This window comes from Pelmatolapia mariae, linkage group LG1, assembly GCF_036321145.2.
Source record: "Pelmatolapia mariae isolate MD_Pm_ZW linkage group LG1, Pm_UMD_F_2, whole genome shotgun sequence".
NCBI classification, from domain to species: Eukaryota; Metazoa; Chordata; class Actinopteri; order Cichliformes; family Cichlidae; genus Pelmatolapia; species Pelmatolapia mariae.
Window position 1 is genome coordinate 3,442,765 of NC_086227.1, and position 17,886 is coordinate 3,460,650.

The window sequence follows — 17,886 nt, forward strand, 5'->3', positions numbered from 1 at the left end:
TCAGAGCTTTAACATCCAAGATCTGCAAAATAATGGAGAAAATTATAAATGAAAGAGGATCATACTGTATAGAATATCAAAGTGGTTCCAGCATAATGTTTAGAACATGAAATGAGAAAAATATAAGACATGATGTTTAGAGAGGGGCTAGTAAACAAAATGAGGAAAACTGTTATCAATGGTTGAATTTATAGATGATGAAGATTTTATTTATTATATAGTCAAATACAAGTTACTCTGAAAGACTTTCAGTGGAAAGTGGAACACCAGGGAATATAGTGTGCCTTTCCTTATTATTCTATTTCTTGGATTGTGGTTTGATGAAAGGGTGACAGGGGCTATTCAGAAAATAGTAGACAAATTGCAAGAAGGCATTATAATTCAGTGTTTAGTCGAAAGTGGGTTCATCAGATCTGTGCTATACTGTAGATGTGTTGTATATGATGCAGCAGCAGACACAGCTCTCCTGAAATGAAACTGTATTCAATATCAGGCAAGATTCTGGATAGGTGTATTTAAAACAGCTCCAACAGCAACATTATTGGTAGACACAGAAAAATGTCATTAGAAATCAGAAAAGAGCTGCCAAAACTTATCTCTAGCAAAAGTACGAGGTCATGGACAGGATCACACAGAGCATAGTAAGGGGGAAAAAAAGAGAATGAAATGTGGTAGAAATAATAGAAAGGAAGGTTTCTAAAATTCAAATTAAAGTAGGAGAAATGACAAACACAAGCTTAGATTTGGGCACACTGGTTTAAGCAGTACATTTATTCATGATAGGGAAACACAAAAAAGGGGAATGTGATTACTTTGGAAAACACATGTTATGTTACACTGTAAGAAATAACCGGTTAGGAGAAGATGACTGACCCATGATCTCAGTAGAATGACAGCACACTGAAGCTCATCGACTTACTGTAAAAACACTCATGAGGTGAAAGTTATCAGGCCATATTTCATTTTTAAGGCGAAATTGTTTGACAGAATTTGACTTTTCAGTGCGCAGTCTTTACCATTTGGTGGCGCTAATGCACCATTTTGCTGTTTGCTGACCGCCAATAACAACCACGAAGAAGGAGACGTTCATTCGTTCCTGTGGAGGGAAAAAAGGCGCATCTTAGAAGCTGAAGTTGAGAGTTGTAGCGTTTCTCTGTCGACTGCTCATAACAGGTATGACAATAAAGTTTCCTTTCATTTTAAACAGAGCTGCTGTTTCATTTACTTATCACACTTTAGAGTGCCTTCATCTGACAGCAGTTAGCTTACATTATTCATAACTAACCCAAAGTCTCTCAGTTTGGTTCTGTGTCTAAACTGTAGCCGCTAACGTTAACGGTGCACATAATTGTGTCCTGCTGCTGCGGCTCTGACCGTGAAATACTCGAGTCGAGTGGGAGCTCTTTGGGTTTGGGCCAGATCAGCAGCTTGTCTAGTTTGCCACCTTCCTGTGGCTAAGCCTGTGAGCTACTGATGTGTCCGCTTCACGGACGATCCCATTAAGGGAAGTGAAGTGATATCTGCCCGATATCCGTACTCTCTATTTATTAATAAAAGTCAAACTTCATTAATGGTAAGTGACAGAGATCCGATGAGTTCTTGCTGGTTTGTATCCATAGGAGGATACAAACAGTCCACAAACGTTATGCTTCTGTTTGTAGTCACCGTGCACACATGTTGTGTTTAATTTAAAATTTAAATTAAACACAACATGTTTAATTTAATTTAAAATTTAATTAAAATTAATTTAAAATTTAAATTAATTAAAATTTAAATCAAATGTTTATGTATACATCAAGATTAATGTTCCAAACAAATGACACTATACAGCAAATACATACATAGACACATACAGCAAAAGGAATATAAGCTGAAAAGATGTTTTACCTTCTAAATGTTTAAATTGTTTGTTTGTTTGTTTTATATCGTACAAAGTCTGTCAGTTTGTCATTCCCTGTTATTCCTGCTGACTAATCACTCAAAGTGGCACAACATGACAGTGGGTCTGATTTTTCTGGTAAACTTGTTTAGTAGTCCATTGGAGACGTATACCCTCTGTTCTTTGAACTTTAATACTGGACAGAAAATTGTCTCCTTCCAGAAACAAAGGGTAGCATTAGAATTTGTGTGAACAGCAAAACAATATAGAAGATTTTCTTTTCTCTTTTCTTGTATCTATGTGTTGTGTCACATCATTTTGGCTCAAAAATAGTTTATTGCTATGTTTGGTTTTTGCTATTTTATTACTATATTTATATTTGTATTGTACAGCACTTTGGTCTACCAGGTGTGTTTTTAAAGTGCTATATAAATAAACGATGATGATGAAAATAGTTTACTGAACAGCTGAAAGACTTTAAAACAAACCTGTTATTTTAATGATATTTCTGTGGTACTACAGAGTCCAAAAAAAAAGTATCACAATAATTCATCCAAATTGTAACTTTTAAATGTCATTATCAGCCCAAAGGTTCACAACCAGTGCATCCCTGATAGAATGTAAATATATATAAATCTATAAATTGTATTATCATTATAGTATTATATATAACTGTGAAACAAACATAATGGACCATTAATGTATCATAATAGTACATTTCAGAATTTTGGGGTATAATTCCAGGTGGGATGAGTGTCTGTACAGCTCCTCCTGTTGATGTAAAAAAAAAAAAAGTAAATGCCAGTTTTTTAGGTTTTCAGGTTGATGTTGTAACACAGTAAAGAATTACTGTTACAGAAATAAATGTAATTCATTTTTTCAAATTGCAGTTAAATTCATCTAAACTGAATGCTGATGCTGTTGATGACTGGGGCTCACACGTCTTTTACTTTGTCTCCAGGACCGACTCACCATGCTTGACCCACAGGAAAAACGCCCGCATGACATTCCTGCCTATGATGGCATAGAGGATGAAGCTTTCCCCCCACTCCCACCACCACACTCCCCAGGCCGGGGAGGCCAGGAGGAAGGAGACCCTTTTGCAGACGGTAGATGCTGCTGCTGTGCTCTTACAGCAGGGGTGTCAGGCTCCAGGCCTCGAGGGCCGGTGTCCTGCAGGTTTTAGATCTCACCCTGGGTCAGCACACCTGAATCACATGATTAGTTCATTAGCAGACCTCTGGAGAACTTCAAGACATGTTGGGCACGATCTGATATCCTCGTGTCGGTGTTGTTCCCACATCATCATAATAAATGTTGTTCCAGGTTCAACATTGCAAGTGACCAATCACATTGTTGTGACGTCATACTTTTGTGACTTCGGAAAAAACCGCCTTAAAAAAAAATCGACTTCACTTGCGTGAAACCGCCTCTTTCTGCCGATCCAGCAATTTCAATTCTTTGCATTTCAGGATAATGTTCTTTAATAAACGATAAGCATTATACATATTGTCCTTGCAACATTGGAATTTCATAAATGAATGAACGGCTTGGCTTGCAAAAGTATGACGTCACAACAATGTGATTGGTCACTTGCAATGTTGATGCTGGAACAACATTTATTATGATGATGTGGGAACAACACCGACACGAGGATATCAGATCATCCTGTTGAGGAGGTCATTTAGCCATTTAAATCAGCTGTGTTGGATCAAGGACACATCCAAAACCTGCAGGACACCGGCCCTCGAGGCCTGGAGTTCGACACCTGTGCTCTTACAGGATTACTATGAGGTCTTTAAGATGCGACGTGATGATTCAGAACTTGTATGTGAGGAGAAAGATTTTAAATCAGGTGTTAATGAAGAATTACATAGCCTCTTTTTACTGAATCTTATTTTGTGCTAATATGGGAGAAATATTACCTCTCATTCTAGTCCTTCCACAAAGCTTTTTGGAACAGCTTGATAATAATGAATTTGTTAGTTCAGCCTAGAATTAACAAATGCATGAACTGGTTTTTCAGCATCACTCTGAGACTGGATGTTTCTAACAATAACAACATGCATGTTTTTGTTTGTGTGAGCAAATGAAATCTATCAGATGGACACTTCTAATACCTCCAGTCTATCATTTTTCTGTATTTAAAAGATAAGCTTGAAGTTTGCCATGCTGCCAACAGAGTAAGTTAGAAACACATCCTGTTGTCATGTGGTGTGTTCAATGCAGGAGATGAAGGTGAGGTATCACAGCTGGCTGATGTCCCTACTGCTAAAAGGAGAGGTGTGAAGAGACCCCAACCCAAGCTGGACTCCCACAGGTAGCAAAGACATTTTATATTACGACAGAGGGTTGAAATGCATTAAAATGCGCATTTAAATAGGAATTTGATGTCATCTTGTGTGAGCTGGGACACAAGGAGGCCAAAATCATTGATTGACGTGTGCAGACTATCAGTGTTGCAGCCAGGTTGAACACACGAGTGTATGACTGCACTGGTTTTTATCACCATTTGAATAATAATCGTGCACAGAAGCTCAGAGACACACTGACACACAGAGGGAGATGTTGCAAATGTTTGAAAACTTAAGTTTGTGGAGAGAACTTTGCACAAAAAAAGTGATGTGATATTATCTGCGTGGCGACACCTGTCATTTAGGAGAATACTGCAGCGTCTTCTTACGCTTTAGTGGCGGGTATAAATGACTGCATCTGTGTGATGATGGTGCATCTTCACTCTGCCAGTCATTTAAAGAAGAAAGACTCTAATACCATTGTTGTTTTCATCATTTGGATGGGGAAAATTCCCAGATTGGAAATTGTCAGAGCGTTGGAGACATCCCTGGATGTGTGTGAGAAAGATGGATGCCCTGGTTATGCCACACATAAAAAGCAGAGCTGGTGCTGTTGGATTGCAGGCCCCAGCCCAAGAAGCAACGGGTTTTCTTCAGACTCAGATTCAGATTATCTTTGCTGGACCTCTCATCACATTTCAGCGTGCCCCGAGTATAGCATGATGAAAACTGTGTGCTATAACTGCCTTTAGTGTGTTTAGTATTAGTTGTTTCCAGCCTCTGTACACCTATAGTGAGAACCTGATTAGTATTGCCAACAATAAGTCAGGCTCGTTCCCAGTGGGTCTCCCAGTGGCACTCCTTTGTTACTGTTCTGTTCACAATATTACTGGACAGAACTAAGTTATACTAAATCAAAGGATGTTAAATAAGCTTTTAAGTAAGAACGTGGATTATACTTAGGATAAAACTTGCAAGCTGTATTAAAGAAAAACATAGATTTTCATTTTATAAAATATTCAAATTAATTGCAACTTTGCAATATTTTTGTGTGTTTTTTTTTTTTTTTTTTTTTTTAAGATGGAGAAATTTGACTATTTGTCATTATACTGCCTTATGCACAAACAGGTGGCAAAAGAAAAGTTGTGGGCACCCTGAAAACCAAACACCCTACCTCCCAACAAGCTATTGCCTACTGAACATGGTACATCTAAAGGCATTGATATTTCCATTCGGAGGGTCTGTCCGTGTTGGCCCTGTGACAGGCTGGCGACCTGGCTGCTGGGATAGGCTTCAGCCATCCACGATCCTGAATTGGATAAGCCAAATATGCCTGGATGTGCTGCTAACCCTGCTTGTAATCCATTAATGGTTTAACTTAGTCTTAATATTTTTTTCCCAGGCTGATATCAGATAGAGGGCTTCCAGCTCTGGGCACTCTCTTTGACAATATCCAGTTCAAAGGCAAAGGACACGAGGTAGGATATGATAACATCTGTCCCACCAATTACCAGATGTGAATGAACATTGATTTTTGAGCTAAATCTGTTTGGCCTGTCAGCTTTTAAATAGATGTCCAAAATTTGGTTTGAGACTAAAAGGTCATAAGTTGCCCTTTCTGACGTGGTCAAAATGAGTGAGGTGAACCAAAGGTTGGTTATACCAAATTAAGATGTCTTTTTTAATAAGTCTTTTGTTCCAATGACTGGAAGTCATTTTTTTAGTGGGAAGAAGAAACATCCTATCACATACAGCCCTCTTTCATATCACTACTCGCTGTTTTTGATGTTGGCCCCATTAGGCTGCAGACCTGCGGCTGCTGGTGCAGAAGATGGAGAACTGGGCCCACAGGTTGTATCCCAAATTACAATTTGAAGATTTTATTGACAAAGTGGAAAGGCTCGGCAGCAAAAAGGAAGTGCAGGTGAGAGGAAGCAGTAGAATATTTCCTGCAAGCGTGTGGGATTCCTAATGTTCAGAATTTGTAATTTTTTACTCATTCTTTTATAGACATGTCTTAAACGAATACGACTGGACATGCCCCTGACACATGAAGATTTTACAAGTACAGATGGTAAGAAAAAAAAATCATTACTGATGGGGATACGGTGGATTCACACCTGTAGGTGCACACAGGAAATGCTTGCCATATTCCACAGGACTTAATTATCAGCGTTGCTTGAAATTGTGTTCAGGTGCTGGTGACGAAGAGGTACAGCGTGAACTGGAAACATTTGGGGATCCTGATCTATTCAGCAGAGAGAGCTTTGTTAATGGTCCCCAAGGGCAGATCGCCGAAGCCCTCGCTCCCCCACCCTCTCTGACCGAAGAGCAGCGGAAACGCATTGAGCTGAACAGACAGCGGGCCCTGGAAAAGAGGCTCGCACGCCAGCAGCAGCAGCAAATTGGTAAGAATGGCAAAAATGTATCACACAGGTGGGACACAATATAACAGAAATAATTAATGAATCTGCTATAAAACATCCAGCGAAGGTTCATAAAAATCATCTAGCTTTATTGGTGTATTAACTTTATATGAAAAAACAAAAAGCAAAACATTGAATATACAGTATATTGCCAAAAGTGTTTGCTCATCTGCCCTCACACTCATATGAACTTGAGTGACATGTCATTCATGACGTCCGCCCACCCTGTGCAGCTATAACAGCTTCAACTCTTCTGGGAGTGTTTATGACCATTTGTAAGGTCAGACACTGATGCTGGATTAGAAGGCCTGGCTCAAAGTCTCTGCTCTAATTCATCCCAAAGGTGTTCTGTCAGGACTCCCATGCCAGAGTTCATGTCTTTGTGGACCTTGCTTTGTGCACTGGTGCCCAGTCATGCTGGAACAGGAAGAAGCCATCCCCAAACTGTTCCCAAAAAGTTGGGAGCCAAAATTGTGTTGGTATGCTAAAGCATTAAGAGTTCCTTTCACTGGAACGAAGAGACTGAGCCCAACTTCTGAAAAACAACCCCACACCAAAATCCCCCTGCCACCAAACTTGGAGCTCTGTTGTCCTGGCAACTGCTAAGTTCAGACTTGTCTATCGGCTTTCCAGATTGAGAACTGTGATTCGTCACTCCATAGAACGCATCTTTACTGTTCTAGAGTCCAGTGGTGGCGTGCTTTACACTGCTGTAGCCCATGCTTTGCGTTGCACTCTGTGACTACAGCTGCTCCGCCATGGAAATGGATTCCACGAAGCTCTCTGTGCACTGTTCTTTAGTTAATCTGGAGACCATGTGAAGTTTGGAGCGATTGACTCCACAGAAAATTAGCAACCTCTGTGCGCCTCAGTATCCACTGACCCCCACTCTGGGATTTTACGTGATCCACCACTCCATGGCTGAGTTGCTGTCGTTCCCAAACACTTCCACTTAGTAGCAGCAGTCTGCATGCCTGGGTGCTTGATTCTATACAGCTGTGGAAGTTACTGGATCACCTGAATTCAATGATTTGGATGGGTGAGTGAATATTCCTTACAATATAGTGAAGTGGATATAGTGTATATATCCACCAGAAACCCTGAAAGTCATCACAGTAGTGACGAGTTCCCGTATTGCACAGTTCGTCCAAACCACCAGAGATTTATCACATTAGTGTGGAGTTGGGTAATAAAAGGCAAAGCATGTAGAAAACATTGATTTACTGCCTATCTGATGTCAGCTTCAATTAGGCGTAGTATTTTTGTGATCCAAACTGTTTTTACTTCCTTTTTAGTTAAAACGGAGCCAGCTGTCAGCTGTCTATTGTCTACAAATCTTTAACGATGACATTAAATCGTTCTTCAGGGTCCTCATTTACCACAGAAATGATGTAATGTGATTTAAATGAGACCCATAGAAAAAAGAAAATGACCTGTTGATCGGTACAAAGTAGCTCTATTATGAGCCTTCACCCATAAAAATGTGTTTACAATTTATAACACTAGATGGTGATATGAGACCATTTCCATTTTATTACCCGAGCATGATTTACTCATCGACTTTAAACTTTCAGATTTTAGTTATTAGTCCTCCTTAAGGGGAGCCAATCCACCCGTTCTCTCTTAAATTGAAAACTTGTTCCCCACCCCACCTTTTTTTTTCCTGTATAGAAACTAAACAACTGACATTGTTCCGGTAGTGTCGCTTCCACAGATCTGAAGTTAACGTGAACTCTGGAGGGCAGTCAAAAGCTTAATTTTTAATAATGCAACATACTATTATTTACATACATACATATTTTTTAATAAGCAGTTTCAGGGTTCGTGCTGTTTTAATGAGTGTTTGATGGAAAACGACACTGGCGAAATTTGCACTCTTGAGTCACATGACAGGTGAGTCCTAGTAAATGATTTTTGAGTATGTGCACATAACACATGCTAATTCTTTTCTTTTTTTTGCCTGTCCCGTTTGGCTCTTTTGCCATCAGAATTATTGTCTAAAGGCAAAGAAAGATGCCCAACAGATTTACTTTACCAAATGGACCATCCCAGCCTTGCCATAATGGTCTATTTGATTCACCTTTTATTGTTTATTTTATTTTATTTTCACTTGCTAAATACGGGACAGACTTGACTGGGGAAAAGAAAGGGGAGAAAGAAAAACAGCGGGGAAGAGGGATGGGGACACATGCTAATGTTTAAAACTATTATTATTATTTTGCTAGCTATCAAACTTGCTGGAGAATGATTGAAATGCACTGAGTGTGATAGAGTATGGCAGTGCTAGTAAAGCAGTTAGTTATGGCATGGTGATTTATGCAGTATGCTTTAAACTTGGCTAACATTACTTAGCAGTAATATTAGTTACTTCACTCAAGTGAAAGCTTAAATGTTAGTCCGACACTTAACTAGCCAACTTAAGGCTTAAGAAAAATTGGTAAAAAGAGGGACTGATCCATATGGGCACAAAGAATAGCCATTTTTTTGTGCTACTGAAGTTCCCTGGCTTTCATTCAAAATCTGTTTATCGTGAGCACCTACACATTAAACAGTTTAAAAATTATAAATGTCTTTAAGCTCACATTGATGCCTGTGGGGCACTATCAGCCACTGAGACAACAGACAAATTTTGTGTTTTAATAAATGAATATTTCATACTTTAAGGCTGCCTGTTTATTTAAGGGAGATGAACAATACATTATAATTTTACATAATTATATGACAGATAATAGACTAAATAAATAGATTTTAGGTAGATGTTTGTGCATTCTTGAAGTCTTATATGTTGAATTGAACTGAGTGTGTCATCTGTTCAAAGCCTCTCCCAGTCAGTGCTGTTCTCCATGCCTGTCTTACTGTACATGGTGTTATTAGCACAAACACTTTAAAGGTGATCATTTAGGACTTTAACAATAATACAGACGATGTAGTCAAACATCTCACAGTTAGTTTTATTGGGAATGAACTTTAACCTGTTAGGCCCCCAGGGGTTTTCTGAGCTTCCTGCTCGAAAATGAAATGGCCAAAATAAATGGAGTATTTCTCTGCAATTACAAACTCTGTGTAAACAGTCTTGGTATCAAAATAAAGCTAACGCTTGTGAGCTGTCATCAGAGGTGTAAATATTACTGCAGATGTTACTATGTCAAAGTTACTGTGACTCAAACATAGAAAAATTGATTTTTTATTTCCCTCATCTAATTTATTTAAAAGTATTTTATAGCTTAATAATAGAGATGGCACGATACCACTTTTTTATGTCCGATACCGATACCGATATCATAAATTTGGATATCTGCCGATACCGATATGAATCCGATATAGTGTGTTTTTTAATCAATAAAACTGTTTTTTAATATATTGCTGCATTTTGTATAAGTTTATACTCAAGTTTAAATAAACAACAACACTAAAGCTATTCTGTTATACCTGTATGTAAAAAATACACTGCACCCAAAATATTTCATAGTTCAGCAACACTGATCAATCTAATAAACTTAAACCTACTCCATCCTTCCTATTCTGGTATTTTAAAGAGTACTTAGCAGAAATATTAAGCAAACTAACAAATAGGGTTGCAAACTCCCAGCAAAAAAAAAAATAGGGAACCACCCCCCGCCCTCCACCTCATGATGCTTAATCGAAGTAATCAACTTTTATTTGATGCAGTGTGGAAAAAAATGCACAGAATTAAATTATTTTTCAAGAATAATTAAATAGATTCAATATCTTTCTTCAACAGGAAGGAAAAAGTAGTATAGCTTACTAGGGTATATTAGACTTAACAGTTACTATATACAGTAATGGACTTCTATACATTTTACATCAGATTAAAACTTTGGGTGTAAGATTCAGATAATTATTTATTAAAAGCTAGACATTTTAAATGAGAATAAGAAAGATAAGTATGTCTTTGTGCCCCCTTTTCCCTGTTCATGCCCTATCGGCCCCCCTGGCTAAACTTTGCTAGATCCGCCCCTGCACAGTTACCAGCCGTCAGCTACGTAGAAAAGGATCCTGGTCTAGAAAGTAATATTAAATAAATTCTAACAACAGCTTATCAAGCTTAAACGTGCTGCTGTTGTTCAGCCGCTGGTTTCCTCTTTCTGGTGCAAAGTGGGCCAAAAACAAAGAAGAGAGACGGACTCGCGACAGAAAAGCCGATCAGCTGATCATTAAGCAGTTTCATGAAGTAGCGGCAGGAGAGGGAGAGAGAGAGAGACAGTCGCTAAATATATCGGTTGTTAAGCTTAACGTGGGAACGCTTTACGAACATTCAGAGATGAACTTACACACTTGCTTTACTTCTCTCTGGGATAACTTCCTCGGAGATGAAATGCTGGTTTGCTAGCGAGGCTACAAATACACACAGCCGCTCTATCATGTGATGCACACTGCTCCGACGTGCTACGGTTATGAGCCGAGTTACTCCATGTCGCAAGTTTTGTGAGGTGTTTTTTGATATTTAATGGATCGATTACATTTTTTATTTCTCGCCGATATCCGATCCAGTAATTTAGGTCAGTATCGGACCGATACCGATACTTAATATCGGATCGGTCCATCTCTACTTAATAACACCATTTAACTCCAGAAAATCATAAATCAGAATGATCATTACCTGTCCACAGATTCATGGTGATGTAACTGCTCTTTTAACTGTTTGGTGTTTGTAGAAATGGTTTACAGCTGAGATTCAGAGGCTTCTGTGGACACTACTCATGTCTGCACTTATATTTCTGACCTCGTGTTATAATCGATTAAACACAATCTCCTCCCTTTTCCCCCCATTTTTGGTGGTGTGGGTGCTTAACTAGTTAAAATAACAAACATCTGTCTCCTGTTTTTGTGTCACATAAGAAAGAAGCATCAATATCTGATGAGCAGACTTATTAATTTGTGCAGATTTCTTGTTTTGTGTGGTTGTTTTTTCCAAGTGGAGATGAGTATCTCTAACAAGTTGATTTCCTTTTTCAGTATTTTTGTGTGGTGCATTTTTCTCTGTTTTAACAAAAGAGGAACAAAGAACATTTAAGTCAACCTAAGATGATTTGTTTTAATTTTTACATGGTCTTACTGAGGTGATGCAAAGTGAAACATGCATTCTTTTTTTGGTAATGTGCTGGAAAAGCTTGATAATGGACCTTGAAACTGCTTAAATTTGACCCTGAAAAATGAGTATGAACCCTGCAGTTTACTGTTTCATTTTTCATTATCTCAGCTTCTCAGATGTGATGTTTTGCCTGTCTTTTATAAATCGTAGTAGACTGAGTGTGCCAAGTTGTCTGTATTGACTGAAACCATCACTGTTTCTAATTCTCAACCCTTTCAGGCCCTTCAGACTCTCAGACTGCTGACATGTTAGGAGACAAACCTCCAGCTGCGTCCTCACCAAATGTCATCAACAGTTCTACCAATGGAGATGAAACTGTAGAAGATCCTGACCTCGAGCCTACCAACAACACCTCCACGCAACAAACCAGCCCACTTCCCCCCCAAAGACTCTGAGCCCGCTGAGACCGGCCTCAGCCCTGAGCAACAACCCAGCAAGGACTGTAAAGAAGGGGATTAAAGTTCACATGCAGCACAGTTTCTGCTGAAAAGCTTTGGCAGTGAGCAGATTTAAAGGTTTCCCAATTTTCGTGCCTGCTCATTCGAGTAATGTTGTGCATTTCTGGTGGTTTATATCTTGAGCACATGTTCCTACTGTGACGTCAGCTTTGGATTAGCAAAGACATTTATACTTATAATCAATGGAAATAAATGTTTTTCTTATTTTTTTTCTTTTTTTATTTCCTAAACATATTTACCATGTGTTGGTATTTAGATGTTACAGAAAAATATTTGAACAACTGATCCACAGTTCCAGCTCTAATGTATCTTCTTTCTCCAGTTTCACTAGTGGCAGAATTTCGGTTGCAGACATGTTTCTTCATAAAGGCTCTATGTATGTAACCCAGTGTGTAGTATGTGAGCTGTAGGTGAGATTGCCGTCAACTGACCATCACCCTCTTCCAAGCATTAAATGCTCGTTCAAATATGAACAGTTCTTTCTTAAGCTACTGCTTGGTTTGTTCTAGGTTACTGCAGGGACATGAAAACACAACACAATGAAAACACCATTTTTAATTACAGGCCACTGCACACATATTGAAATAGTTAAGTGCATTTCATATTTCTGTTGGTAGTTCTAGAAAACAATCTTAAAATCCACAAACCAAAAAACAGTTCTGATTATTTACCAGTTTAAGTTCAAACAATAAAAATGTCCTTAAAATGTTAGTGTTGGTGTCTTCTATACAGGCTCTTGATATACACACTATAAGATAAATACATCATAGTTTTATACATCACTTCCAATATCTAAACAACCAGGTTCAGGTGTGTTCATTACTATACGTGTTTATTTTAATGTCTCTGCTAATGATGAGTGACATGGTCACATGACTGTGGCCCACTGCAAAAAGTACTTGAAGTTTTATCAGAGTCCCGTGACAGTCTGGTGACCTGTCCAGGGCGTATCCTGTCTCTCACCCTATGACAGCTGGGACAGATTCCAGGATGTGCGGAAGAAAATGGACGAGTGGACGTTTTATCATCTCCAGAACAATACTCGTGCTGGGTTTTGTATGAAGTGGTCACAGGTAGTACAATATGTGTGAACTCACCAAAAATGGTTCTATAAAACAAGACATTTTATTTTTAGCAGGTCAGTTTGAAATCTCGTAGGTGCCAAGCCCCATTGATCCCACTAGTGAGATATTAAAGTAGATCACTGCTGCTGAGAGAAAAAAGCCATTTGTTACCAGACAACTTTAACCTGTTGTAGTTTGACTAGTTGCCTGCAGGATTGAACCACATTTGCAGTTAGCACTAGGTCTTGTCAAATTAACTGCTGACACTTCACTGGCATTAAGACCTTCCCTATCCTCCTTACAACTAAGTTTAACTTGATGTGATTTTAAAAACTAACTTTTACAAAATGTATCCACTCTGATTCGGTTTGACTCTGGTTTCTAAAAAGATCGCGGGACATGTTTTTACTTAATATTGTTTTTGTGTTTGCTTTCCTGTGACTTCACTCACTCATGTGGTTTGTCCAAACACAATCTGGAGCTACAAGAATGACCTGGATTACTCCTTCCCTGAATGGGCACAGCACGAGTGATCTTCAATGATCACTGTTCTGTTAGTGCACATTGTGCAGTTCTCACAAGTGACTGCTTGGCTTGGAGCTAAAGCTGGGCTACAGCGTTTCTATGCCGTTGTTGCCGGGAGGCGTGAAGCCATTTCCAGATCCATCAGAGCCAACTCTCTGATTTCTTCCAGAATAGAGTACAGACTGGGAGTTTTGCTCTGACGGAACTCTCTTTCCTCTTTGGAGAGTTTGGGGCGCCGGGCTGTCTTCTCCTGAGCCAGCGCCTCTTCATTCTGACGCACCACCTCTTTGACCAGCTGACTGCGGCCCTGAGGGCTGGGCTGCTGGGACTTGGCACCGTGGTGAGGCTTGTTGCTGATGACTTCGAGGTTTAGACGGTCAGCGTGGCAAGTTGAAGAGTGGACAGAAATACGAACCTGAAGAGAGCAGAGAACGTAAGTCACAGTATTCCTCAGTTATATCAATACACAGTAATGGTACCTACTGAAAACAGTCTAATGGAATGCTATGCAATGACAGGCCCACTTAAGGTTTGTGACGTAATATATAACAGCAATCCTCTCAGCACTGTGCGCAGCACATGTAGCAGAGAAGCATCACAGCTAAGTAGACAGTGGTGTAGAGTGGAGAAGTTTCCTTATACAGAGCTTAAAGTTCTTACTGTGCCACAATTCTGTTTATAAATAGTGAGCATAGTTGGATACCTATGTGTAGAGCTATATTTATATTTCTACATTTATCATGGGAAAGATGGTAAATGGCCTGGTATACAGCACTTTTCTACTCTGAGCACTGAAAGCATTTTATACAACATGTAACAAACGTTCATCCATCCGTACACCAACTTTCTTTACCGTTTTCTAACATTCACACAGCAATGATGCGTCAGAGAACGACGTGGAGACCGGAGCAGAGGGGGAAGAAAAACATTTATTAACACTGTGACCTCGGTGAAGTGTCACAGTGAGGTCGCTGTTTTGTTGATTTGTTTTTTGAATATCATCATCATCTCTTTGTTTAATATGATCATAGCTTGACAGCAGTCAGTGCTGTGGTGGACAAGTTGTGTTCAGACTTTTATACAATGGGCTAAGGTTTCCAAGCGAGGAAAGGGTGAGTACAGTTGACAGTTAACATGAGCGTGGGGGTTTATTAACAGTTAGATGATGCTTTTGTCTTTCTGAAATGAATCTTGTTTTGGCCACATGTGTCATCCATCAGTAAGCTATGTTGTTAGCATTGCCTTTGCCCTTTGACATTTATTATCCCAGGATAAATCCATGAAAGAAAGAAAAGATGTTGATAACAGTGGAAGCAGCAGTGCTCTGTCACTTTTTTCATGTCTTAAAGCCAAAGATGTTGTGAGAATAACACACTGTTACTTCAGCTTGTTTTTGTTAACTAACCTTAGGGTAATGTTTCCTGCTCTTTTTGCTTAAATCACATGTACTTATTCCTCACAATCATCGTGTGTAACATGTCTGAACTTAATATAACTCGACACCAGTGATGGGCAGTAACGCGTAATTAGATTACTTTTTTCAAGTAACGAGTACAGTAAGGGATTACTATTGCAAAAAAGGTAATTAGATTACTGTTACTTTCCCGTAAGCACGCTGTGCTACTGTGTTGCTACACCGTGATTTTGTTTGCGAGAGTGTCTCATGACAATGACGTAAGCGCATGCGACGTTCGTGGTAACAAACATGTGCAGATCAACAATGGATAATTTATCGAGTGCGAGAGAGAGTGTGACCGTGCAGCGTTTAAAGGCGTTTATGTGAAAACAATAGAGAATTACCGCCCACTGTCATTTTTCATTTTCCTTTACAAAAAGGTTTGTGTAGAAACACCACAAATTGGAAGCATTACACTTCTTGTCTCGGAGGAGAGCCCCCCCCCCCTCCCCCGATACACACTTAATGTTTTTGTTTTCATATAATATTTAAAACCAATAAACTGAATAACTTTAAATGATTTATTTTCAGGAATCATTTTCGTCTCATTCATCTTACTGACGTTTTATTAACTTGAGATTAGCTAACAAAGTAGCAACTACACAACACTTTATCACAACAAGATCATAAAAAAGTATCTTAATGTTGGACCACAAAAGATCCAATAGTCGTATGAACCTGTGATTCATATACACTCATGTATAAATATATTTGGAATCGTCGCCTTTACGCGCTGCATTACTGGAAAGCTTCTAAAATGATTGATTAGTGTTTTCTGTGACTTACGGTGATGTGGTCAAACAGTTTGAAGGTGGAGGTGCCACAGCTGGAGGTGGTGGTAATGCGGTCCGGGTATTTTCGCACAGTGCCACCCTGCCAATCACAGCTGCCGTCCTGTCCCGCTACCACCACCAGGCCCTCTTTGTTCTTCAGATACACAGGCCCCTTCACACCATACCTGTGAACAACATGGCTGTGGTCAGAGGTGCTGAATGACAGAGTTGTAAATGAGAAGATTAAAGGCAGCCTTACTTACTCAGTGATATCACTCAACCTGCTTTATGCCCTGTGATTTTAATCATTACATGGATTCTACAGCCTTTTCAAAATGACCACAGGTTACATTTTAATAAAGTGTTAATATTGCATATCCCTGTACAAACACCACAAGCATGGAGAACACTGATGTTATTAAATTACACTTTCCTTGCAATAAACAAGCAGCAACCTCCAGAGGTTAGCTAAGCTAACGTAGAAGTGCCACAAACTGCAGTTTCTGTGACAGTCACAAGGCTGGCTCCAAAACACCGTCCCTCCCCACAGACTCAACTTCAGCAATGCAATTAACTTATTTAAAGCCTGGTACAGAAAAGATTTGGGGTTTTAGCCAATTTTCCCCGCTCACAATAAATGTTTAAGGAATTAGTTTAGTAAATTCATACAATTTAAAAGGTACAGTAACTCATTTTGAGGTTATTTAAGAGAAAATAAAACTAGCGTGTATACTGTTAAATATACATTGATTAGCGTGCAATTACATCTTCCAACAAATTGATTCATTGTCATAAACTTTGAATTCGTCTATTAAAAATACATATGAGTGGTTGGCCGTCTGTGAGCTGTTGTACAGCTCCATCAAACAAAGAAAAAGAAGAAGACTGCAGAACAAAACACAGCACTGAAGTAGGTTCTTACTCTGAGATGAACACCAATACACCGTTGTCTCGAATGGAGTAGATAACAGCGTCAGCCACACAGCACGGGTCTGTCTGAGGGTCTCTTTCTTTGAAAAACAGACACTGAAACAGTGCTGTGGATCGCATTTGGGCTACCTGTGCTGCCTGGAAATGAAACACAGAGGTCAGCACAGTTTCTGTTAATATAGTAAGAAGTGAATCATTGAAAACCACAAACAATAAAACACCCCTGACCCTGTTCTTGCTGTTGATATGGTAAGCCATTTCCTCCACTTCTTTGTTACTGGCTGGTGCTTTACCAGATACAACGCCCCTCTCCATGTCCAGGGCTGCGGTAAGAAGGCGGTGCACGACAATATCTGCGTACCGACGGATGGGTGAGGTAAAGTGTGTGTAGCGATCCAGAGCCAGACCTACAACAACGAAGCAAACATCAGCACGTTAGCATTCTTTTTAGTTCTTAGTCGGATAATTCTTCACAAACAACAGACGTTGGACAAGTGTGTGCAGACGTGTGATGGATGGACTGACCCACAGTCACACTGAAACTCTAGTGACATGGAAAAGCCAATAAAAGCTGTGCAGAGGTATCATACCATAATGGTAGTATTGGTCTCGAGGATGAGCACCAGTGGAGAAGTACAGAGCCTGTGACATAGCAGTGGTGGCCATCATTCTGAATAACCTGTTCACCAAGGGGTCCTGTGGGTCCACAGCTCGGTCCAGTGAGGCAGCTAAAGCCTTGTTGGACCTGAAGGAACAGAGCCAGAAACGAGACTTGAGTGAGGTCTCTCATCTCAGCATTCAGTGTATCATTAGCTAGACACATAGCTACTTGCATCACCATGTCTCTTGTCCTGGGACCAGTTCTGCTGTTGGTTTAAAGCAGTGGTTCCCAAACTTTTTTTTGCTAGGCCCCCCTTTGTTTTACTATAACCCCCCTCCACATCCTCCAACCGCACATTCATATTTTG

General features: G+C 39.6%; 2 protein-coding genes across 2 annotated transcripts in view; one reads left to right on the plus strand and one right to left on the minus strand.

Annotated features, from left to right (window-relative positions):
• The first annotated feature begins 1,089 nt into the window (after positions 1-1,089).
• tipin (timeless interacting protein) lies at positions 1,090-12,357 on the plus strand. The gene is made up of 8 exons (XM_063470292.1): positions 1,090-1,173; positions 2,841-2,988; positions 4,109-4,199; positions 5,576-5,651; positions 5,975-6,097; positions 6,184-6,247; positions 6,369-6,581; positions 11,932-12,357. The coding sequence occupies exons 2-8, from the start codon at positions 2,853-2,855 to the stop codon at positions 12,105-12,107; spliced, it is 879 nt and encodes a 292-aa protein (XP_063326362.1). The 5' UTR covers positions 1,090-1,173; positions 2,841-2,852; the 3' UTR covers positions 12,108-12,357.
• Positions 12,358-12,439: 82 nt separating this feature from the next.
• Positions 12,440-17,886, minus strand: part of dis3l (DIS3 like exosome 3'-5' exoribonuclease) — a 42,844-nt gene continuing 37,397 nt past the window's right edge. The window contains exons 14-18 of the mRNA XM_063470280.1: positions 17,509-17,663; positions 17,147-17,325; positions 16,911-17,056; positions 16,002-16,173; positions 12,440-14,174 (exon numbers count right to left, since the gene is read on the minus strand). Of these exons, the coding sequence (XP_063326350.1) occupies positions 13,857-14,174; positions 16,002-16,173; positions 16,911-17,056; positions 17,147-17,325; positions 17,509-17,663 (970 nt within the window). The 3' untranslated portion in view covers positions 12,440-13,856. The remainder of the gene's footprint in view (positions 14,175-16,001; positions 16,174-16,910; positions 17,057-17,146; positions 17,326-17,508; positions 17,664-17,886) is intronic.